Source organism: Solanum lycopersicum, chromosome 4 (assembly GCF_036512215.1).
Source record: "Solanum lycopersicum chromosome 4, SLM_r2.1".
Taxonomy (NCBI): Eukaryota; Viridiplantae; Streptophyta; class Magnoliopsida; order Solanales; family Solanaceae; genus Solanum; species Solanum lycopersicum.
Genome location: NC_090803.1, coordinates 53,569,446 through 53,595,220, shown reverse-complemented (window position 1 = coordinate 53,595,220; position 25,775 = coordinate 53,569,446). Strand labels below are relative to the sequence as shown.

Sequence of the window (25,775 nt, the reverse complement as noted above, 5' to 3'; positions counted from 1 at the left end):
TTTGTTGACAATTTTCTTCTTAGATTTTACATATTAGAAATAAAAATGAACTTTTTGATTAAACTCATAGTTTATAAATTATTATTATAAAGTCAACATTTCAAGTAATTATTCAGTTTAATGTTTTTCTGTTTTTGCATTATAGTGATTTCCAAAATAAACAAAATAAAACTCTTTTTTTTTTCTATGGGGATTCCAAAAATTCTAAGATTTTCTTGTGTATTTTCACCACCATTTGACTTTCTCATGTCTTCGAATTCCATCTTTGTAAATTGTACTAATATGGATACTTTCCAATAATGGATGTTTTTTGTGTGAAGATTTTTTTTTTTTTTTTGAGAAATAAGTGAATTTCTTATTTATTTTTTTTGTGTTGGGTATATAAGTAAAAAATATTGTCTTAAAAACGCTTGTATGTCCTTTAGACTAATATTATGAGAGTAGGAGTGGTGGGGATGGGGATACGTGGCTAGGTTTTGGGGGTAAGAGGACACAAAATAATGTGAAATATTACTTGTGAAACTTGTATTCCATATTTTCAGCATAAAACTCATTTTCCTTATCATTAATAGATTTATTTTTCAAAAATTTTGATAAATCAACATGAAAAAAAATAAAAAATATTCTTCTCGGTACTAAACACATTTTATATGTCTTCCATAATTAGTATGAAAAACATAGAGAGTATTGTAGTCATTTGGATGTTTGAATTATCTTTTTTTTTAAAAAAAATGCTTCACACAACTCTAAATTCAGACAGACATAAATCTTAAAAATGATAGATTGTATATTACACATAGTGGTGTATATAACATACATATTCCCATAAAAGAAAATGTAGGGACATGTGTATTTTGTGCTATACATTGTGCATATAAGAGTATATCACATAAAACTTTCAAGAATTAACATAGATATACATAATATACAAGTGATACAATGTGATATACATTATTACACATGAAGATGTACACTAGATGAAGTGGGGGCACACATGATGTCGTTTTTAACCTCGAGATTTCAATTTGAAATTTGACTCAAACTTGCCTCAAATCATCTCCAAAAACTTCCTAAGTTTAGCTCAATTTTATTTATTTCTTAAAAAGGGATCATTTGGGCTAGGCTCAAACTTTGATTCATTCGTTCTACTTCCCACGAATTTACATCGATACGTGTAATATACTATCACTGTTATACAATGTGACTCGCCCATTTATTAGGCCGAACCATTTCAATCCATTAAAAATTTATATTGAACACACCCTTATCTCACAATGCTAATAGGTACGTCAAATATGCATCAAGTATCTACTTTGATATGCATAATTTAAGACAAAGTCAATTCTTTAAACATATTTAATTTTTAGCCTGAATAAAGCAATCGGCTTCTTCTGAAAAAAACTGCAAAGACTTAATTTCAATCTTCCATGTAAGTTGCATGATAAAACATGTTTTCAATTCTTTCAGTTTCTATAAATTTCAAACTAAAACCAAAAGAAAAACAATGGAACTAAACCAAATGTTGGTGAAAATAATTGTGGATAGTTCGAATGTCTGAAGTATGAAATCATTTGAACTGCCCTAAATATGAAGTTAGGTTGTAAAAGTTCAAAAATTATGTTGGATGACTAGAGTTTTAAATTTTAGACATGAGTCTTATAACTTGATTCCAAGGTGACTAACATTTAAATATTTAGTCATGGTTTAAAACTTGATCCTACAAGCGAATATTTGTGCACTTCGCTCAATAGGTACAAAATTTAAAGAGTAACATAAAAAAGGAATTTGAATGATAATTAGTTTACTAATTTGATCGAAATTTACACAACAAATATATATATATATATATATATATATATATATATATTAATTAATTAATTAACGATAATATTATAATTGCTGCTAAATATGTATTTTTAGCGACAATTAGCACTTTTTATATATGTCAATAAAGTCTTTAGCGACATTGAATCTAATGATACTTAACTAATGCTGGTAAAGTCTTTAACACTTTACTAATATGTCTATTTATTGTCGCTAAAAATTATTTTTTTATCATTATGTTTATATATATTATATAAACTAGTTGATCAAAGTGTTTTAGAACGGTAATTATTAAGAAAAAAAAAATTCGTACGTGCCAAATGATAGTTTAAGAAGTTGCGTAGTTGTTTAAAGAAAATAAAATAAGAAATTAAGCCCATAGGGAATATGTTTTTTTGAGGAATGAGACCAATTGATTGTGATTGCCACGTTTAAAAGTTGGTTCGAACATTTTTCTATACATAGAGACACCCCTTTGCCCCATATTAGTTATACATCCACATTATTAAAATTAGAATGTTATATTACTTGTCAATTTATAAAATTTAATAATTTTTTTTAATTTATCTTTGTAATTATTATTTTTACAAGTATAAACAAGTTAAAATTAAAAAAAAATTCAAAAGTAAATTAATAAATTATTCTTACCTTTTTCTAATTAACTTGTCAATGAGAAAGTAAATAACTAACACGAAACGGAGAGTATATAGATTCTCATAGCATCACTTGCTTCGGTATATTCTCAAAACGTATCTATCGGCGCTTCGATACAAGAATAATTGACTAACATACCCAAATTCTAAGCATTGGATTCGACTCCACTTTTCCTTTATTTAAATTGTCTTTTTCTTTTCCTTAATTTTGTTTTCTTTTAATTGTTTCCATCTAATATTAAAATTATGAAGGATTAAGTATGTAATAATAATATTTAAATTGTCTTTTTCTTCTCCTTAATTTTGTTTTCTTTTAATTGTTTCCATCTAATATTAAAATTATCAAGGGTTAAGTATGTAGTAATAATATTAAAAAGTCATTCAAAACTTTATTTGAATATTACGAAAGTCACTTAACTATTTCTTTTTTAATAATCCTTGATCACATTAATAACGAGTGGGTCTAAATAATTCAATTTGGGTGATTGTGGAATCATACCACATACTCCTGCAACAACAAGAGCTGTAAAAAAGACAACATTGATACTATTGAAAATGATGGCCTCAATATTTTCCATAAATGATTTTTATGTACAAACGTGGCTCAAAAATTGTATTTTTTTTTTTAATGACGTTTCGTGATGTTTAGACAAAATTGAATAATAATATTTGTTAAAATGACTTTCCTAATACTTGGATAAAACTGAACCACATTTTAATCACAAATAATATACCTATGGTCCAGATGTATGAGCCTCATCCTGGCACAAGAATTGATTTTGATTAGGAGGACCATATTCTCTTGTAATTATAATAATAAGACTAACATTTATATGTGTCATCCCCTTAAATAATCAATTATTAGATGATAGAGTCGTGACTATATATATATATATATATATATATATATCGAATAGACGAATATTGTATAAGTCGTTATTTATTCAAAAGAAGTATCAGTTTTTTCATTTGGTAGAAGAACAAAATACAAGCTAAATCTTATCTCAATAGGTTTAAAGTTGAGATTAACAGAAAAAATCGAGTTTATCATCAATTTTTTTATTTGGTAGAAAAACAAAACACAAGCGAAATCTTATCTCAATAGATTTAAAGTTGAGATTAACAGAAAGAATCGAGTTTATCATTAATTTTTTTCATTTGGTAAAAGAATAAAACACAAGCGAAATTTTATCTCAATAAATTTAAAGTTGAGATTAACAGAAAGAATCGAGTTTATGATAATCGATGATGGCGGGCTAGAAGCACATGACTTGTCTTGCTCAAATTTGAAGTGGCCATTCATGTAAAAGCATTGACCCTTTTTATATCTACTAGTTAAACCTTCCTTATCTAGCTACAAAGCAATTCACTTAGATGAGTTCCAAGTTGGGAATTATAAGTACCCTACCAATAATAATAATAATAATAATGATCCAAACATTAGGGGATGGAAAGAATCTTCTCAAAAAATTAAATTCCTTTTTTATTTGTGGAATTGAATCTTTTCACCATATGGTGACACCACACACTATAGCCACTCTTAGTGCCAAATCCACTAATTTTACAAATTGCACTTGAGAAAAATACTTCACAAAACCCCACTTGTCAATAGATAAACTACATAATTGAATCTCAAATTTTAGTTGGATGGACTGTGCAAATCATATATAAAATTCAATTATTCTATGTTCAAAAAGATTAGATATATGTCATATATCATTGTTAGATGTACTGTTTTTACGTTAATATTATATATAAATAATTGTTAGTTTGATTCAAAATATTAAGAGATAATTAAATATTTATCAATGGATCCTAATTATTAACTATAGTTATTTAAAGATTGATATAATAAAAATGTTATTCTCCATTTTTGTTTAATGCTTCTTAGAAGACATATCAAGTTAATACTTAGAAAAGTAAGAAAGTGATTGGGGGAGTAATTTGGAGTATTGACGTCGCATAATTTATTATCTTAAATTAGAAATATATCGAACGTATTCAATATTTTTTAATCATATTATCCTAAATATTTCACGTGAAAACTATTATTTAATGAAATTGCTAGGAAAAGTATTTTCTCGAATAAACTAAAGATATAAAGTAAGATAAACATACTTAAACTAACGAATATATAATTTTAACACCGCACTTATTTATATTTATAATTAATTATAATATAAAAATATAATAATAATAATAATAATAATAATAAATATAGAAATAGGATGATAGTGGGAAAAAAGTGACGTAGCCAAACAGAGAATCTGAAAAGGAAAATCACTAACGAATCATAAGCCAACCATTGATCAGGTAGGTACCATTATCATTATTATTCTATATAATATATACTTTTCTCAAATAATTTTTTTTTTTAAAAAAACATAACATCAGCACCATGACCTAATTAAACTATATACATTATTAATATTAATCTTATCTCATCTCTCTAAGTGGATATATTATTGGATTCATCATTTTATTTAATAAATCATGTTAACTTATGGTTACTACTAAACGTCACTAATAAGGGACCATTATTATTATTTTTAAATTATGCATTTGCATGCCTGCGTTAGTACTGACGTCACTAAGTTAAGATTTTACTTATATTTATATCAAAATCTATTCTAATGATATAAATTTGTGTGCCAAAATGACACAGCAAAACCCTACTAAGGGTGTTTAAATGAATAAGAATTACATGATGTATTATCACGAGTAAGATCACTTTTTTTGTTTGCACTTAATGAAAATTTAAATCTTAATGATTTAGATATTGTTATTAAACGTGTTTATTTTTTACTTAAAAGTATCTTAATGAGTCTAAATAATAGGATAAATTTGTGATAGTTTTTTTCTCATTCAAACTCTTCTAAGAACACTTTTATTTTCCAGAAAACATTGTACTCCATTTTTTTTTTCTTAAAAAAAAATTAAGGCCTATATGTCATTCTCTAATTTTATTAGTTGTTCAAATTATTACGCATTTCATTTTTGTTCTTATTGCTTGTTTATCAAGAATTTATATAAATTATTGTAATAAATTTATTTGATTAAAGTTCAAAGCAATTTCATAAATATGTATTGTTGAAATTGGACGATGATGCCTTTATGAATTCCTTTAAAATCATTTGAATGTATTTCAATGTTCATTATTTATTTTAGAAAAGAATACATGGCAAACACATTAAAGAACATAGAGATTATTTTAGAAAAGAATACATGGCAAACACATTAAAGAACATAGAGATGTTTCACTTTTTTATTTAAGACTAGTTTGTGTTGAATTAATTACTTTTTTTTCAAGAAAATAAAATAAGAATAATTATATATATGTGTGTGTAAATCATTCATGTGCATTCAAGTTCAAGCCTTAATTTTAATAAAAATAAAATAGGCTTAGATAAAAATTAATGTCAACTTTAAAGAATCATCAAAAACAGTAACTTAAAATTAATATCTAAGTTTAAGAAATTGTCAATAGCTTCCCTTATTTTTCCACCAGAATACTCCATCATCCTTCGCATAAAAAAAGTATTATAAAAAGTGAACAAGCAAATCAAGAAAAGGGAGAAATAGACCATGCAAATTGAGTCTAAAATAGTTTGCTTTATTTCTTTTCATGCTTAATTAATTTATGCAAAGACATTGTTAGCCTAACTTGATAATGACAAACTCATCTATATAAATGAGACACATAAGTCAAATAACGATTATTAAAATAGCACTTAGTCCACATGAAAAGTTTTTTTTAAAAAAAAAACAAAAACAGTAAAAGTCGTAAATTTTGACGCAACTACTAAATTAAAAAATAATCAATAACATTAAGCATAAAGGATTGATCAAATTACCCCTCTCTCTTTTTTTTTTCTTTTTTCTTTTTGTATAATGAGTACTTAAAAAATCTTGGAGTAACAAGGGTGGCATTGTTAAAAATAAATAAATATTGATGCCCTCTTGAATTTTTTTAATGATAAATAATTTGGAATATTTTTTTAATGTACTAAATAAAGTGATAGATAAAAGACCAGAGGGACAACCTTACAGAATTTGATTATGTAGGACTTCTATCATATTTTTAATGAATTTACACATCTTGAGAAAATTGCACATATTTTTGGACGGTCGAATTGGATTTAAAAAGAATTATAATATCAGATATATAAATATTATACTCTATTTATATCATTAATTATGATAATATTTAAACTAGAGGTGTTAAATGAGTAACTGACTCAAATTATTGGACATGCCAAAATAGGTGGAGCTAATGACTAAGTTTTCATCATTCGCCCACCCAAAACATACTTGAGATGAAATGAGGTGGACTGAAATGAATTAAAAAACGAATTATAATCCAAACCGTTTAATTCTTACGAAATTTTGAAGATTTTATTTGTTTTCTTATTATTCGTTTGAGGATCTACTAAATCTCTTTTTTCTTACATTATATAAGTTATAACTAGAGAAAAGAAATAAAATCATCATTGAAGTTGTTCCAAATTTTTAAAAAGACATTTTAATTTTACAATCGTCCTGTTACCCCACTAATAGGACAGTCGCAAAGTTAATGTATCTTTGTGAAAATCCAAAACAACTTTAATGATGATTTTATGTCTTTTCTCTTATAACTATAATATTAATTAGTCATCGAATTGGTTGATTGCATGAACTCTATCTTGTTGGTGAGTTTGATTCCTATATTATAATCTCCTCCCCATTTTCCCTACCCCCCCCCCCCACCTATTTAAAAAATAATGTTCTCTTTTTAAAAGTATTTAATGGACTAAATTAAACAAGACAAAATAAATTATATTAATAGTAAAATAAAAATATTATTAACCTATCTAAACCTTAACCGTGAAGTTTGAACTATGTAAAAACTTTAAAGTTAAACATGTCCCTATGGCAAAGTCCATAAGGAATTGGAGTGATTGGTCCTTTGTCATGTTCATGACACATTGACACTTTGCATGGTAAATAGATGAGAAATAAAGTAGTGTATTTGATATAAGATGTATCTTTTGATATAATCTTAGCGCTTAACTCTAATAAGTGATATCAGAATCAAGTTCATAAATTTAAATTTTAGAAAAATTATACTGTATAAGATATGTTTTAAAAAAGAGATTATTGAATAATATCACTCACAAAAAATGAGCTAGTCCAGATCGAATACGATAATTACATGATAGACTAAGACACTTAGTTGGGCATGATGTTTATATTTATTTTTTTCCAAAGAAAAAGAGAAAAAAAGAAAGAAGGAAAAACTTCCATTTTTGTTCTTTCGTAAAAGCATAGTAGAAAATACCGTGACATTATTATAACATGAATGGAAAGTTACGTGTCACTATATATTTTTCTTAGATGACATAATTCTTTTTATTTTTGGGCTAAAAGTGTACTTGGACGAAACAACTTTACTCTGCATTTATGTTTCAATCTTTTCTTACTTTTAATCAAAAAGTGTAACTTCTTGGTCAAAATCAATGATGTATCTCTTTTAACAAGGGACGGAACTAAAAGAGAAAGTTATTCAATTTTTGCAAAATTTAATAGGTTTGGTCCTATTCTATATTTATAATTTTATATATGAAAAATTATTTTAATATAAATAAATAATTTGTTTAAAGCTCAATAGTTTCATTTTTTTTGTGTGTGTTAATGCTTCTAAATGAATTTCAATAATATATTTTTTACTATTTTAAATTTCTGAATCTGACACTATTTCTAATTTTCCTTATTGTTGGGACTACTACTTAATGGTAGTGTTGTATGATTGAGATTTGGGGGAACCACTAAAAATGTGGTAAACAAGTGAATGAAGTTATTCGTTTCTTAATTTTAAATTTTGAGTATGTAAAAGTAAATCTTTATTAAAAATATTATCCTCATAAAATATCTACTCAATATAAACTTAAATAAATCAAATTAAAATATAGATATCGAGAAAAAAACTCGAATAAAAATAAAATGAAAAGGTTGGGGCATTGGGAGCATGCACCATGTGATAATGGGATAAATGTAAGGTTAATTATATATATGGGGGGAACATGATGATTTGTTACTTAATATGTAATGTAATGGGTTTTTTACTTATTATTTGGAAAAGAACCCCACTATAACTATTCCATATAATTAAAAGTACCCTTTTGTTGATGGACTAATCGAAAATTATTTAATGATGTGTGTATTAAATCATACTAACTAATTGATTATAGTAATAATATTATTAATAATAAATAAATAAATAAATGACAAAAACAAAGTTGAGGATGCATATTAATCCATCCTAACTAAAAAATGAATTTTATTAAAAATAAAATTCTTCTATATTAAATACATGTCACATACTTTATTGTATACGTTAATATATTTTTTCAATCACTGTTTTGTTATATTCACCTTGTGTTGCAACAATCCCCTCTAGAAACATTTATCAATTTAGAAGTTTATGATAAATTACTATTGTAGTAATTATTTTTTAAGACTACCGACATTTTAATTATAAAGTAAATATTCAATAAGAAAATATAATATCTTAAAGATATAATATAAATATGAAAAAAATATTGAAGTGCCGCTCATTTTTGAAGTATGTAAATGAAAAATACCACAATCAGAAAAAGTATATTAATAAAGAGAGAGATATGTTGTTGTAAATTTCATTTTCAAAGTGTTGAAATGAAATGTACATTACATTTTGTCGGGCCAAACTAATTAATACTACTTCTATAATTGAATATTCCCAATAATGGAGGGCCAACTTAATTCCCTTTGTTTTTTCTTAAAAAATAATAATAATAATATATATATATATATATATATATATATATATATATATATATATATATATATTGATAGGGAAATGAGAAAACAAACAAACAAAGATAGGATATTGACCCTAGAGTGGTTCATTCTATTTACTCATTTTGTGAAATATATATTCTCTAATATACATCTTCTTCTTTTATAAAAGTCAAATAAAATGGAGTAGTTGTTTCTAAAATTATGAATTCCATCATTTTTTGTTTCTATGTAATTATAAGTGAGTTTTTTTTAATCTTTATGATATTCAACAAAAGTATATTTAAATTTTAATTATTTTAAATATACATATTTTTAGCCCTTTTTATAGAAAATTAATTTGTATATTTTTGAAATTATATGAGCGTTTAATATGGATTCATATTTACTTAGAAAATGAGTAGATTGATAATTATGATAAAACTTATGAGCATTTACTAGAGAAGAAATTAAAAGCGAACATTTTAATTAATTGAAAGTCAAATATATTTAGTTATATTTCAAAATGACGGAAAAAGAGCTACTAACCCCTTCAGTAAATTATAAATTAAGAATACGATGAACATTATTCTTTTTTTCCGACAAGTTAAATTAAAAGTTTTGGCATGAAATAATCATTATTAGATAAAATAATATGAATATTTACTTGTACTTCGATCTCTCATTCTTACATAACTTATAGATTAGTTTTTACCAATAAATAAATAAATAATATTAGCCCACTGTTTGTTTTAAGGAAACTAATTGCCGGCCCAATTTGTATCCCAATATAATTAGGAGGATCTATTTAATCTTAAAATTAAGTTGTAATTAGTCGTATTTTTAATCTAGTAGATATCTTACGTATGAGCAAGGATTTATTCCCCCCAAAAAGTATTTAAAATTATATAATTTATAAAAATACAAATTAATAATATAGCATTTTCTTTAACATTGATATTATAATTTTTCAAAAATCCACAATGCGCGAAATTGAGTAATCAACAACTATTTCGTTAGGTATCGTTTTGTTGGAGGGCAAGAATTTTTTGTGTAGAATTATGTATTACTATGAATTCATACAAAATTTATAGTAGATTTTATGGAGAGATATAAGGAATTTTAGAGGTTCTTAGAAATAGGAAATATTGAAAAAAAAAACATAAAACGTGTATTTTTAGTGATGTTTTTTAAATTTTATGCGAAGTTTTATATTAAAAATTAAATGTTATATTAGTAATTTTAGTATATTACTATATAAGAATCTAAGTAATACTATACAAGATAAAATGTAGAATATGAATAAATATTACATTAACAAGACGTGGATAAGAGTATCGATCTAAAGATACAAATATTGCTTTTAGTTTAAGTGACCCAATATAAGTAATTCTTCTTTAATTTTATTCTATCTATAAATAGTAAAATATTCTATATATCATATGTTATTATTCGTCGCATGGTTATTTTTATATATTATGTTTAGTGCATTGCATTAGAAAACTCGAATAGCTAATTTTGTACACCAACTGTCTTTATTGATTTATGGTTTAAAAAATTCGAATATATTTGATACCTCAATTATTGATAAATTCATATTTTAGTTAATGTGATATATGATTTATTAGTATATCTAATCTTCAAAAAATTGAAACATGTGTTTTCGGTTCCTTTAAATAGGAATTTTTTTATTTCTAGATTATTTTTAAAATCATATATACTTTAACATATGAAATAGCAATTTAAACTTAATGAAACAAATGTGCAATTAAATTATGTAACTATTATTTAATTTGTAAATATTCACAATTAAAAAAAATTAACAATGTACATATCAATTGATTAAAAATTAAACATGATTAATCCAATACTGTAAAAATTAAAATTTACTAACAACATAAAGATCAAATTAAAATACTATTAACTTTAATGCTTTGGACTTTAGGTAGAAGGGGAAGAGGTAAGGTATATTTTCTTGTGTTATGATGTAATGCCACTAAATCGATGAAAAAATTTAGACTCCACCACTTGTTGATATATATTACTTTTCATGTGGCATTAGAGTATTGATTTTCCATTCCTACTACATTAAAAAGCATTTTATAACATCTATTTCTTTGTGTGCTAAGACATAAAAGGGAATATTCATTGTATAAGCATGGACATCAAACTATTATGTAACCTTAAAAGGAAAAAAAAACATATACTATCTCCATCCCAAAAACATATTCATATATTATTTAGGAAGTAAGCTAATAATATAGTTTTATTAAATCTTTTAAGGTAATTTAGCTATCAAGTTTTGTGATACACAATATATTTTTGTAATTTTAAAATAAGAATTCAATCTGTAATTTTTTACAAAAAAACTATTGATATTAACTTTCGTAGTATGTTCAAAGACAAAATATACGATATTGCATATGTTTAGAAGTATTTGATAGAATATGCATATTTAGCTATCAAATTTAGTTATTTTAATGTCATTTTTTTTTAAAAAAAAAAACGTACGAATTTAATTTCATATTGAAAATTCAATAAGTTGACTTGCATACATTGTATTTTGATCAATTTCTTTGAGAAAAATGGAGTATATTTAAAGTCAAAACATACTATATTTATTACATATATACTTGTATAGTGACCTCCTTGAAGATGGTTATTTAGAAATGTATGAAGAAATAAATCTACTACAACTGTGTACCCCTTCAAAGTAATTAAGAAATATATATATATATATGTGTGTGTGTCAATCTAATTAAAAGATCTAGTTGTCCCAAACAAGAATAAGAGACAAAATTATCCTAATAATTAAAGCTTAATTAAGTTGTCCCCTATGTCTTTATAAAATTTGAAGGGTCATTAGGGAGGGAGGGAGGGAAGTTGAGATTAGGGTGGACAAAAAGACACCCAAAGTACACAAAAGATCAAATGTATTAATATTAAAATTGCCAAGTTCTGAAAATAAAAACAGCTTTAATATATAGTAGTTATTACCCAAAAAAGGGAAATCTAAAATAAGATAACATTAGTGGATAGAATGTGCTAATTAATTACTTATCAGCTTTTTAATACCATGTCTCTTCATGCTCTTGAGAGGACTAAATACCTCTATTGACTTAACCCTAGAGGCTAATTAAAGGTAATCAATCTAGCTTTTGCAACCTCTTGGACATTCCTAATGCATGAGGGTATTTATAATTGACCTAGTTAAACTCGCGTTGAAATTTTTTATATTAAATGTAAAATGTCTTTCAATAAAAGTGATTTTACATTTATTGAGATCGAATCGAATTTTAAATCTCTAATTAAGAATAAAAAAGTATTTATCGGTGCACGACATTCATTATTTAAATCAGTATTACTGCTAAGGTTCTTTAATTTATATATGCACCCTACATGAATGACAACTAATTTATCCACTTATAATAATCCTCACAATTACGTGCGAGCTTGATAAGACCACGTACATTTATGGACTGTTTTATATTTCTATGTACTAAATAAAAATGGATTGTTTTATAGTAGCTATGTACTATATCAGATCATTTTATGTGATGTTTGAATAAATACGAATATCAATAAATAAAAAAGTAGTTTTGAAGTACAATCAAAATGAAGTTCCAATAAATCATGTCACCTTGTATCAGAATGAAGTTCCAATATTATGATCGTGATGTTTGGAGCAGGTATTATATAATTTAACTTATAATTTCAGAAAATAGTTTTGCACATTTTAATTAATTTCAAAATATAATTGTCACCTCCTATCAATAGTAAATACTAGGTAACTCTTAATATTACTTTCTTTTCAAATATAGAAATATCTCTTCTGCTCTTTTTAACAAATTTAAAAACTAATCAAGAAAGTCACTTAAAATGATTAGGTTTATAAGTACTAATTTCAAAGTCAAACTAAAATGTTGATAGTAGGCACGTAACTTTGTAGAACTTATTTATTGCCTTCCAAAGATTTTAATTATTCAATTACAACGATCTTACTTTTTAAATTATAACTTCTATGACCATATAATAAAAGATTAAAGCCAAGGTTGTACTTGTTGTTTCCTTTTGGTCTTTCTTACTTTTTAAATTATAACTTCTATGACCATATAATAAAATATTAAAGCCTAGGTTTTACTTGTTGTTTCCTTTTGGTATTTCTTTTGATTACTTGTTTTTTAAGCCAAAATTGATGTTCCTTTTATCTTAAAAATTAAAGTACAAGAGATTAACTCACAATTTTCAAAACTTTGCATTTTTCCATATATTCATTGATCACTTTATGACTAGACCAAGATTACATTAGGCATATAGTACATGTCAAAACTATGTTTCTAATTGGTTTTTTTTTTCAAGGTGTAATTGATAACATTTTAAGCATAAGCAATATTCACAATTTCAATTTGATAAATTTGGAATATAATCATTGAATCTATGGACCATTTGAATTGTAAATAATTGAGAATGTTTTAAGGATTAAACAGATTCACAATTTGAATTATATGATCTTGAGATATCACTGAGTTATCAATTCGAAATTAAATATTATGCCACCCGTAAGAATCTTAGCTAAAGGTACTATTATATTTAACTTAACTCATCATAAGATTCATATCAATTGTAAAAGAATGTTTATGTTGCAATATATATTTTGACGAAATAATATTCTATATATACTTGTTTAAACTTTAATCATCTTACCACACAATTAGTGGTTTATTCGTATTAAAAAACAACTCAAATCGTTTATACAAAAAGAATAACCCTCTTAATTTGTTTTAGTTAATTATATATATGCTACTTGAAAAAAAAACTATGAATCATGATAGTATCTCACTCCCCACGAGTACAAATCTATTTTGAAGTTTTTTTCTTTTTAAACTATAAAATTTATAATCTCAAAAATAAAACAAGTTATTTATTACAATAAAAATTTAATCTGAGTATTAATAATATAAATATATTTCGTGTTGTATATAAGTTAAAAAAAATTTTCTTTCTGTTATTAAAGTTACTTTAACTTATTAAATTTGTCGATATTCAAGTTTTCCTTCTCCAAAGTTGCAAGAACTTAATTCCAATTGAAAGACGTGAGATTTTTAATTTCTTATTCAATAATTGAAAGTAGGTACTCCATTAGGGTTATAACATTTGTTTTTATTTTAAAAAATAAAGTATTACGTATCAATCATTTTATTTTTAAACTTGTTTGTAAATTTAAATTTATTTATTTAATTAAATAAAGAAAAGTCATTGAAGCAACACATTTTGCTTCCGTCACAACTCACAACCACCATTTCGAAATGCCCAAATATTGACTTCTTTTCACGCTCCCATGAATCACGTGAATTACACGCGCATATTATTTATACATTAGTTAATTACGTATATTACATAAATTGATTAATACCTTATATATATTTTAATTAGAGGTGGCAAATGAGCCGGTTGGATTAAATGTGGGCGAGTTAAAAATGGGTAAACATAAAATGGACAATTATTCAATCCGCTCATATTTGATATGGATAAAAATGGATTGGGTAAAATACTAGTTTACCCATATTTCATGAATAAATAGTTCTTTACTTAAGAATTCAATATGGAGAAAATATTTTAGTCTTTTTTAGATGAAATCTGTTGAAAATGTTTCATTTAGTTTTATTTTATTATATAAATAAGAAAAAAAACTTTTAAAAATATTTCAGGGTGGGGTCGGGGTCCAGGATAGGGTGAAAAAAATTTGAAGTTAAAAATATTGTTTAAATAAACTTAATATTTTTGAAGGGTAAGAGTTGGTTAAGGGACAATGGCTGGGGTGCGATGAGTCCAAGGTGAAAAAATAAATATTTAAAGTTGAAAATTTTAAAACAAACTTAATTTTATTTTGGTTGGGGGTGGGGTGGGAGTAGGGGACGATGGTAGGGATGAAAAAAATGAAATCTCAAGTTCAAAACATTTTTTAAAAATAAACTTTAATCTTTTTTTTTGAAGCATGGAGTGGAGGTCAAGAGTTGAAATATTAATAAGGACCCATAAATAAAAGTTTTAACAAACGCTTCTAAACCTTGATAGCTAAAGGTTTTTTTGAAAATTTGAAAAAAACTTGCAATACTCATATTTACCCGTAGTTTATCCATAATATATCCATATTTTAATGAGTAAAATATGGATATAATCTCAAATATTACCTATATTTAAAATCACTCTTTCAACCCATATTTGAAGAACTATTTGAATGGATAATTGAAAATAAACTTAAATTATCCGCACTAATTTTAATTAAGCAAAAATATAAACTAGTACCCATGCTTAACATTAGTTTTCATGATCATTAAAGGTATTTAAAGATAATCATTTCTTTGACTAAGAGCCAAGAGGTACATAAGAGTCAAATACTTAACTTTTGATGTAAAATTGATATTAATTCTTTAATTTGCATATGTTTGAAAAAATGACAATCAAAGATAGAACTATTTTCACGCTTCAATAAATGATATTGTCATATAAAACAAGGCAAAAAACACAAATTATTTATAGTAATAATTGCCTCATGCATTGGTGAAAATTGGTCGCATTATTAATAGGAAGAATACTAACATCTTGTTTGGATGGTTTTTACCCGTTGTATTATATTGTTAGTATAAATATAATGTCTGTTTTGATTATTATTTAAATTTTATTATGTATTAACGTTATAATCTATCGTTAAGCTAAGTAATAATTAATAAAAAGACTCATTTTATGCAACGACCTATTTTATGTGATTACGTCGTTACCTTAGTATTTAATAATAATTATATTTATTTTATCCTACCTATTCATGATAACTCTACTTAGTATCCTAGTTTTCTTATAGATTTATCATCCAGGTTATGAATGTGTGTGACATTATGTAATGAAGAAAAATGATACAATGATCAACCGAAGCTTTATATTCATTAAAATGATACAATCAACTCAAGCTTTATATTCATTAAAACAATACCGTATAATGTAATATAACATAATACGATACGATATATACGAAGCAATACATAATAACTGTCCAAATAAAGTGTAATATTAATAATTATAAAAAGAAGTAAGGAGAACAAAAATGAGAAAAACCCACCCACACTTAATGAATGCATCAAATTTACTTAAGTAGCTCTAAGAAAATTGAATGATTACAAATTATTTTAAGCTCAATGACAAACAAATTTAATTTTCGAATAAAACATTGAGCTAAAATGATTGGAGTTGTAGCTTGTTGGACATGGCTTTGATAAAAAAGAGAGAAAAAATTAAAGCATTATGTGAATGGAAGAATATATCGATAATCACATAATATTGCGGTCATTGGGTGGTTTGGTATAAACATAATAATTTCAAAATAAAATTTAACATTAATTCTATTTTACGTTTGATTTGAAATAGTAATTTTGATTAACTTTATTCTGCTATTTTATATTAAATGATGAAACTATTATCATATAAAATAAAATAATTTCATAAATATTCCAACCTTGTTCATACCTAGTTTTCTTTCGTTAAACAATTATATATTATTATTGAATTTTAAACATTTATTTTTAAGCTGCACTATAATCAAGTACTAATGCGTATTCAGATATTTTAGTTTTTTTACTATAATAATTAAAACACATTAATTATAAAATGATTATTTAGACATCTATAAAATTATATATCATGTCAATATTAATAAGACACAACAAAGACAAATTAAAATATTTACTTGTCAAATAAAAATTAATTTAGATATTTGTTTATGTCTACTAAATAAATATTCACAGTTATTTTTTTTAGCACATATCATGCCGCTTACTTGTCTTATTCACACTATATACTATATGGTTGGAAATAAAATATTTTTGAAACACCAATCACATTTATAATCTTGGTATTTTCACAAAATATGAGTAAATTTCTTCTTAAACAATAATTTTTTTTATAGGATTTGAATCTAAATTGTTAATTTCTAGGGCAAAGTTTCTCAAGACATAAAAACAAATTTTATTTCCACGAATATTCTAGAATCCAATTATCAATTCTTTACTAGTAATTAAACTAATATAGACCCTCATTTCTTTTGGTTTATTTGTAAAAAATTACAATATTATTTCTTTTCCAAGCGATAGTGAAATGATTGAAATTTTTATTTTTTTAACGAATTTAAAATTAGTTGATTTGGATTTTTTATAATGACATTTATAATCTTGACATTTCACAAAATACGAGTAAATTTCTTCTTAAACAACAATTTTTTTTTTTATAGGATTCGAATCTAAATTGTTAACTTCTAGGGCAAAGTTTCTCTAGACATAAAAACATTTGTTTCCATAATTATCAATTCGTTAATATTAATTAAAGTAATATAAACCCTAATTTCTTTTAAGATTATTTATACAAATATTACAATATCGTTCCTTTCTCAAGCGTAAGTGAAATGGTTGAATTTTTTTTTAACGAATTTAAGGTTAATTGATTTGAGCATTATTTATCAATTTTCTTTAGAAATAAAATCAAGCGCCCCAAGCTTTGTGAAATATCTTGTAATCATGTAATGCGCAAGTTTAGATTAGTGGATCTGAATCTTGAAAATAATTTTTTTTTTTTTAAAAATGAATCCTACCATGCTTAAGTTCAAATGATTTTGCTCAAACCTATGAAAATGAGAATGAGCCCCAGTAAAATCAACTAATTAATTAAATTTCAATGTAGATATCGAACATTATACGAGAAAAAAAAAAAGTGGAACATTGTTTTATCCTTGATGTCACCACCATGCCAGCTAACACACACAATTGTTTTTTTTTTTAAATGGCTAAATCCTAAATCTTACCGTCTGATGGCGCGTGCAGCCATTAATGGCCACATCTCCAACGATTATTCCCATAATCAAGTGCTGGTCGCCGGAGACACCAACCACCCCCCACCCCCTCGGTGTTGGTATCAGGGACCCCCACAAAGAAAAAGACTTTTTTTTTCTTGTTAAAATAGTGGAAAAATGACAAGTTCTCATTCTCAAGATTCTAATCTTGTTTCAACTGTAGCACATGATAGTAACAAAAAATAATATATGTATATAATAAATTATATATGTATCTATTGGTATAGATACCCATTAACCCCATTTTCGAACATACACATGTAGAAATTTTCTCTCTCTCTGTGTATACAAACTTCATACATATTCATATATGCAAAGTGAGTGATCTTTTTTGGAGAATTGGGTATTGCTTTATTGATTTGATGGTATTGGAATTTTGATTTCAAGATTCTATTCATTTTTTTTTTATTTTTCTTCTATGGGTGTTTAGAAGGATTTAGGCTTTTAGAGTTTTGAAGTGGGAAAAAAAAGGTTTCTTGAAGACTTAGCTGTTGTTGGCTTTAAGGTTTGTTTACCTTTCTCTGTTCCACTGTTTTTGTTTGGTATGAAATAGTAAATCTTTTTAAGCATTTAATGAATGAAATTGGTAACTTTGATTTGTTGTTCGAAGTTTTATATCCCTTTTTAAACCCCTTTAGTTCAAAATTGAGTCTTTATTGCAAGAAAAGTCATTCTTTTTGTTTATTGTCCGATTGGTTTGAAATTTGTGAAATGAAGCAGCTATAAAGGTTTAAATAAGTTACTAGCTTGTTTGACCTTTCACCCCTTTTCTCTGTAAGGCTTTAATTGAAATGTACTCTTGCCTGAAAAAAAAATAAAATAGTTGGAGACTTTTTTCATGGTATCTACTGATTTCGTTTTATGTAGTGCATGATTTTTGGACAAGAAATTTGACAAAATAAAGCTGTTTTAAATTGTTTTTGGGTGTTAAATTGAACCCCTTTTGATTGTTGCTCATTGTTGAGTTTGAATTCAAGGGAAGGTCAACTCTTTTTGATTGGATTCAGCTACTGAATTTGCTCAATACATGAATCTAATGTTGATCATCTTGGTTTGTTGAACTCGTTTCACTTTCTTTCTTTCAACTCCTTTCTTGGATGGTCAGGAACAAACATACACCAACAAAAAAAAAAGGATAGGAGTTGTTGAAATGGCCTGTTATTGGAAGTTGATGATAAAAAAAAGTACTTGTAATTGATGCTTTTACATTCGTACTTGAAATTATAGATGCAACTTCCACAGGTTTTTTTCATTAGCCGCGATCACTATTGGAATCAAATCTATGTTTTCTCCATCTTGCACACCTCCTCATTCCCTGGATTGAACGTAGTTTCTGGTCATACCCTGTTGATACCTTTGTGGAGTTGTTTTTGTGTCAACACAGAATGGAATACCATGGATTTGGTGTTCTGGAAATCATTGAGATGTGTGAGAATTATGTGGGAAAATAATCATTACCTGAATGTGTGTTTGAGAATATATGTACCTGGAAATTTAAGATCTTTGTTTCTTTGAGCCCCTCACCTCATGACAATACACAAACAACCTATTCCAATGTTACATATTTTGATTTTGCAAGAAGTGCGGCTTATCATCTAAACTAATACTGATGTATGTCTACTGGATTAGATAATATTGGTACTAATGGTATAAAAGAAATTCAGTACTCCTTGTAATTTTCTGGTCCTTCTCATTTCTTGCCTTTTTCTTTATGTACCATAAAAAGCATATGCCTTTGTCTAGGTTCTTGACAATTATTAACTGGCTTGTTTTTTTAAAATGGCAGTCGGAAGGCAATGAATTCTTCAACATATACTCAATTTGTTGCTTCTAAAAGGATGGGTATATGTGATCCAATCCATCAGATTGGCATGTGGGGAGATTTCAAAGGTAGCAGTTTCCCAGATAGCTTGATTCTTGAAGTCGAGAATTGCCTCGAGAATGAGATGCCTATTATGGAGAAAAGACTAGAGAATGAGGTACACTTTTTTCCTTTTTGACTTTTATTTTCACATCTTTCTTTGTTTTAGTTATGCAGCAAAATATGCTAATAAACATAATTTATATGTCTAGATAGAGGAACCATCACAAGTGACAGTTGGAACGTCTAACAGATATGAACCTGAAACAACTAAACGTATTGATAAGGTAAATATATTTTCTATATTTGTCTGCTTTTCTCTTTGCCCAATTCCCAGCAGGTAGTTGTTAAATGATGGTGGTGATGGTTGGATCATATGATTTTGAGCTTTTGCGTCTGTTGGATTTTGATATTGTGCTATTTTAAGAGCCTGATATTGCTGCTTTGTAACTGACTATTGGTGGAGAAAATTGAGGCATGAGGTGTGGTAAGTGCTTGCAAGTTTGCTGCGGTATTAGATGCCCTTAGCTTAAGAAGATGAACTAGTCAATCTTCTCAGCATACCAGGTATCAGGTCATGAAGATCGAAAGCAGTAAAATATCATGAGAATTGTTGATGATAGGGAAGGTGAAGAAAATGGGTTGAATGCTGAACTTCCGCAACAACTTTCATATCTACAATAGCATATGGTAGAATGGTTAAAAGACCTTAATTCGACTAGAGTGTTAAGATTCCTTTCTTTTTTCTTTTTGCTCCTTTTAGAGGGAAATGAATGAAGAAAAAGGGGTTCACCGGAGTTTGTTTCATGAAAATGGTTGTATTTATCCTTTTGTTCACGTGAAGGTCTTTCTTCTCTATTTTTCATAGTATCATAGCCAACAAGAGAATTAGGGTGCTAAAAAAGAATCCACACCCGACTTGTTAAAAAAATCAAAGAGTTCCTGTTTTTTTTTTCTTTCCATTTTATGATCAATGAATCCTTTTTGTTAAATGCCTATACCCACCCAGTTCATTATGTTCTTGAATATTCATGTTTTGTGGTTTCCTTGCACCTATTCAAGCACTTCTCTTTGTATAGCAATTGCTTAATGCTGTAGCTTCATATACAGGTGCGTAGACGCCTTGCACAAAACCGCGAGGCTGCTCGTAAAAGTCGTTTACGGAAGAAGGTATGACTTGAATTTTGTTCATTCATTACCCAGAATTGCTCTGCCATTTTGTTACGTCTTTTCAAAGAAGTCAAACCTTGTTCTGATTGAGACATAAATATTCTCAATTCACATTGTATTACTCAGGCCTATGTCCAGCAGTTGGAAAATAGTAAACTGAAGCTGCTTCAGCTGGAACAAGAACTAGAACGTAATAGACAACAGGTAAAGGAAAATTTGCTTCTACATCTGAGATATTGGATCTTTTTTAGCTATTGATCTCAAAAACAGTTTAACTTTCTGGGATGAAATAATTATAACAAATCAACAAACATTTGCAACAGGGTTTGTATGTAGGTGATGGTTTAGATGCTAGTCAGATAGGTTGCTCTGGAACCGCAAATTCAGGTGTGTAGATTGATGCTGACTTCTTGTTGATTGCTAAAAGAAGTTTATTGTGCTTGGAATGATATAATACAGTTCGTGTGGATTCATTGCTCAAATCTATCTGAGTATCAATAATAGTAAGTAGATTGATATGCACTAAGTGGATTTCTTGATTTGATTTTCTAAATTTTGTAAATGGAATTTGATTTTACAAATTTGCTCGGTAAGGATTTTAGGTTACCCCTATTTTGTTGTTATTGTTGAATACTATTTTAAATAAGCTCTGGTTGTGTATTTGCTGCTAAGCTTTTTTTTTTTTTTTTAAAAAACAAATTTAATCACATCACTGTTTATAAAAATTACTTGCATGAAGGCAATGTTGTAGATTGATAATTATTGAAGATGGCATGTATTTGCTTCCCTGTTGGAATTATAGTTTACTCGTTCCTTTTAGCTACACTTCTCATTTAATGAATATAATGTTCTTTAGCATTTATCGACCAGTTTTTCAATGACTAAATTCTTCTCATTTTTCCTCCTTTTCATCCTCTTTTGTTTCTCCCTCCTTACCTTGATCACTTTCATTACCATATGAAAAATATCTTGCATGAAAAAGGGAAATAATCAAAGACAATATCGGCTAGAAACAACAAATTGAAGAAAAGAAAATCTGCTACGTACAACTATGATCTTTGTCGGAGTGCCTTAATAACTTTTATAAGATGCCACCAATATGATTCAATTACATGGTCAGAAATGATAGTTATATGCATGGGAACACATTCTTTTGATATTTTGATTTGCTGTAGTTGTTTTGATGCATTCTTATCATCATATCATCTGCCTTCAAATTTTCAACTTAATTCACTTTCCTTTCCTCTTCCTCTGTATTGCTTCATGTCCAATTTCTTGTTTGAAGTCATGTTATTTCCCTGTTAACGCAAGTCATTGTCAACCTCCGACAATACTCGTTCAACTATTGGACACCCTCATTATAATCAAACCTGATTATTTAATCCATTATGATAATATGGGTGCTCAAAATAATTTAACAAGTTCAAGATTTCCAATTTTGTGACTACCATATGATAATCCACATTTCCAACTTTAAAATCCATCCAATATACATACCCGAGACATGCATAAGCTAAGAAGAAAGTCCAAACTTACCTCAATGAAGAAAAAACCTAATTTTTCCACCTTGAGTTCTTGAGAGGCTTCTTTAAAAATCCTAAAATCCAACGATATTCACGAGTAAATCCGCGTATTAGGTGAAGAAAGCCATTGAGCCAAATGTAGTCATTGAAATTTTATTTACATCATGAAACATGCATTGTCAAAGTCAAAGAGTGAAAGGAACTGTTGGTTCACTTTTCACAAGTTTAAGGCACCGGGGTGCTGTCTCCCGCTTCACAAGGTTGGGGTGGGGGGTGACAAACTGGAATTCAAAGAGATTGTTGGCCGTTTGCTCACTTGTACAGAATCCCAGCACTACCTTGTGCTTTTTATGAATACAATTATTACCATTCAAAAAATTGTCAGAAGGCCTTAGATACAGAAATTCTCAATTAAAAACAGAAGCTTTTGCCTAACTTGTGATTCTGCAGGAATAGCTTCTTTTGAAATGGAGTACGGCCATTGGGTGGAAGAGCAAGATAGACAAACAGATGATTTAAGGAATGCTCTGAACTCCCAAATGGGTGAAATAGAATTGCGCATTCTTGTCGAGGGTTGCTTGAATCACTATTTTGATCTCTTTCGCTTGAAAGCTACAGCCGCAAATGCCGATGTTCTCTACCTTATGTCTGGCACATGGAAGACATCAGCTGAGCGCTTCTTCTTGTGGATTGGGGGGTTTCGCCCCTCCGAACTTCTAAAGGTGATGATTGATCTAGAATAACTTGCCATACATTGAAAAATCTGTCATTGATGATTCAGCACTTACACATACATGCAAGTTAATCTGGGGTCACATATGGCCACAAATGCTACAATTTCACCTTAAAGTTCTGTTTAAACTTTGTCTGTGTTGTTTGGATAAATATGAATAGTGGGTGATATGATTTTGTTTGGTTAGTCGTCCCTGAGATCCTGTGGGCTTCAATAACCTATCTACTGGCTTACTCCATACATTTTGCCTTTTTCTCTTGTCAGAATTTCTCAAGGATTCCTTGCCAAATTAACTCCCTTTTTTAATAATTTGATAAGTCATCTAAAATTTTCATCAATAAACACAAGATGGTCTCAGAAGTATGTAAAAGTTGTTTATGCGACCCCACATGAGTCTACAAGCATTTATCAAGTTTGCCAGTCATCTATACAACACCATATTTTCTCTTTTAACAATAATACAATACAAATAAGAAAATCTTACTATTTTGAAACATCTTGTATTTCTTTCATTCCATGGCAACAAGAGGCATAACTGTGATTTTCCCCAGGCTGTTCTCTTTTCACTGCCGATTTCCAGTTCTTAGTAGCTTCCTACACAGTCCTTGGTAACACCCACGATCTGTTGAAAAATGGGAATACAACTGTTTACAGACATGAATCACAAACTCACAGATAATATTGTACTCTTTTTCAGATAGTCCGCTGTTAGTATGACTATGCCATCCCTTACTGCACACCTAGGAAGAAGCAACTCTTCAATTTTAAAATTATTTTGTAGCCTTGGTGTTCCAAACACTTTTGGACACCTCCCTTTCAACTACCCTATCTGAGGACAGCTCCTGAGCTCCATATATGAGATTTATTAACTGTAGAAGTGAAAATTGTTCTGAGAGGGTTTACAATTCTTTTCTTGCCTAATATCAAAAGGATTTGGTCATTTGAGAGGACTTGGTAAGAACCACTGCGTGATTGATGCTCGATACCTGATCAGTGTGTAATCCGTTTGAGGAGTTGAAGCAAATCCATCAGCAGATCTTATTTTGTTTTTCCGTTGTTTCTTTTTCTTAGAGGTCAACTATGATTGGTGGTGTTTTATTTCTGATGTCTTTTGTTAAGTGAAGTGCTTATACTTGCTCATTTGGTTCCTACAGGTTCTCACGCCACATGTGGAACCATTGTCAGATCAACAAATCCAGGAGGTTAGCAACCTCACCCAGTCTTGTCAGCAGGCAGAAGATGCGTTGTCCCAAGGAATGGTAAAACTCCATCAGATTCTTGCTGAGGCTGTTGCAGCTGGTACACTAGGAGAAGGAGTTATCCTTCCACAGATGACTGCTACCATTGAGAAGTTGGAAGCTCTAGTTAGATTTGTAAATCAGGTAACATGTCAATTTTTGGTTTTGGTACATTTTTTCTAATTGCAATTCTAGTCTTACTGAATGGTTGTTGCAAGTTTACCTGAGATACATAGCACGTAATTATGTGTCCACACTATAACTCAGCGATGCAATTTTTACACAAAAGAAATGATGACAGTGCAAAATTCACATAACCTTGGCATGATGTTTTTTGTTCAAGAAATTAGAAGTTAGAGTTTTTATGCTTTTGGCCATGTAGAAGGCAAAATCAGTAAGGTTAACCATTAATACAATCACCTTTGAAGTGTATGAAACTATTTGACATGCTTTTTACTCCGTGGTCATACTTAACTCATCTGGTTTGCCTTTCTGGTAACAGGCAGATCATCTCCGCCAAGAAACCCTTCTACAGATGTCCTGCATACTGGCTCCGCACCAATCAGCTCAGGGTCTCCTTGCCTTAGGAGATTACTTTAAACGTCTTCGTGCTCTTAGCTCACTTTGGGCTGGACGTCTTTCTGAACCGGCTTAAAGAGGTAAGAAAGAACCTGTGGGTTTTCAACTTTGCCAATCAAAGCTGTGTGAGCTAAGTAACAAGTATGAGTTGGCGCTCATTTGAAATGTGTATATAAGTTCTGGTATGCTGTAATTGAAACATTTTCTTTTGTTATCACATTGGTTTTGATGATTGTAAATCAATATGGTAGAGGTTATTGTTACTCCAAGTTGTGCCTCTCTTTGTCTATGATGGGAGCCAAGCAATTTTGAATGCTTTGCAGATGTAACAAAATGAGCCAATATTTTATTGTGCAAAATTAAATTCATGTTTGCAATCACTTGTCATTTCGATTATTTCATTTGTTCTCTGCACTTTCCTCATACTATATTTGTGATCCAAGAGTGTAACCATAAAATTATTTTGACTTATTGAGCCGCGGAATGATTTATTGTCTTCAACTATATAA

General features: G+C 28.0%; 1 protein-coding gene across 9 annotated transcripts; it reads left to right on the top strand.

Moving 5' to 3' along the window:
- The first annotated feature begins 18,071 nt into the window (after positions 1-18,071).
- On the top strand, positions 18,072-25,646 carry NITF (leucine-zipper transcription factor). Of its 9 annotated transcripts, none has more exons than XM_010321387.4 (10): positions 18,299-18,479; positions 18,593-18,667; positions 19,949-20,141; positions 20,236-20,310; positions 21,134-21,193; positions 21,320-21,397; positions 21,517-21,580; positions 23,173-23,438; positions 24,604-24,831; positions 25,190-25,646. In XM_010321387.4, exons 3-10 carry the CDS (start codon positions 19,959-19,961, stop codon positions 25,340-25,342), a joined length of 1,107 nt encoding a protein of 368 aa, XP_010319689.2. In that variant the 5' UTR covers positions 18,299-18,479; positions 18,593-18,667; positions 19,949-19,958; the 3' UTR covers positions 25,343-25,646.
- Positions 25,647-25,775: the final 129 nt, after the last annotated feature.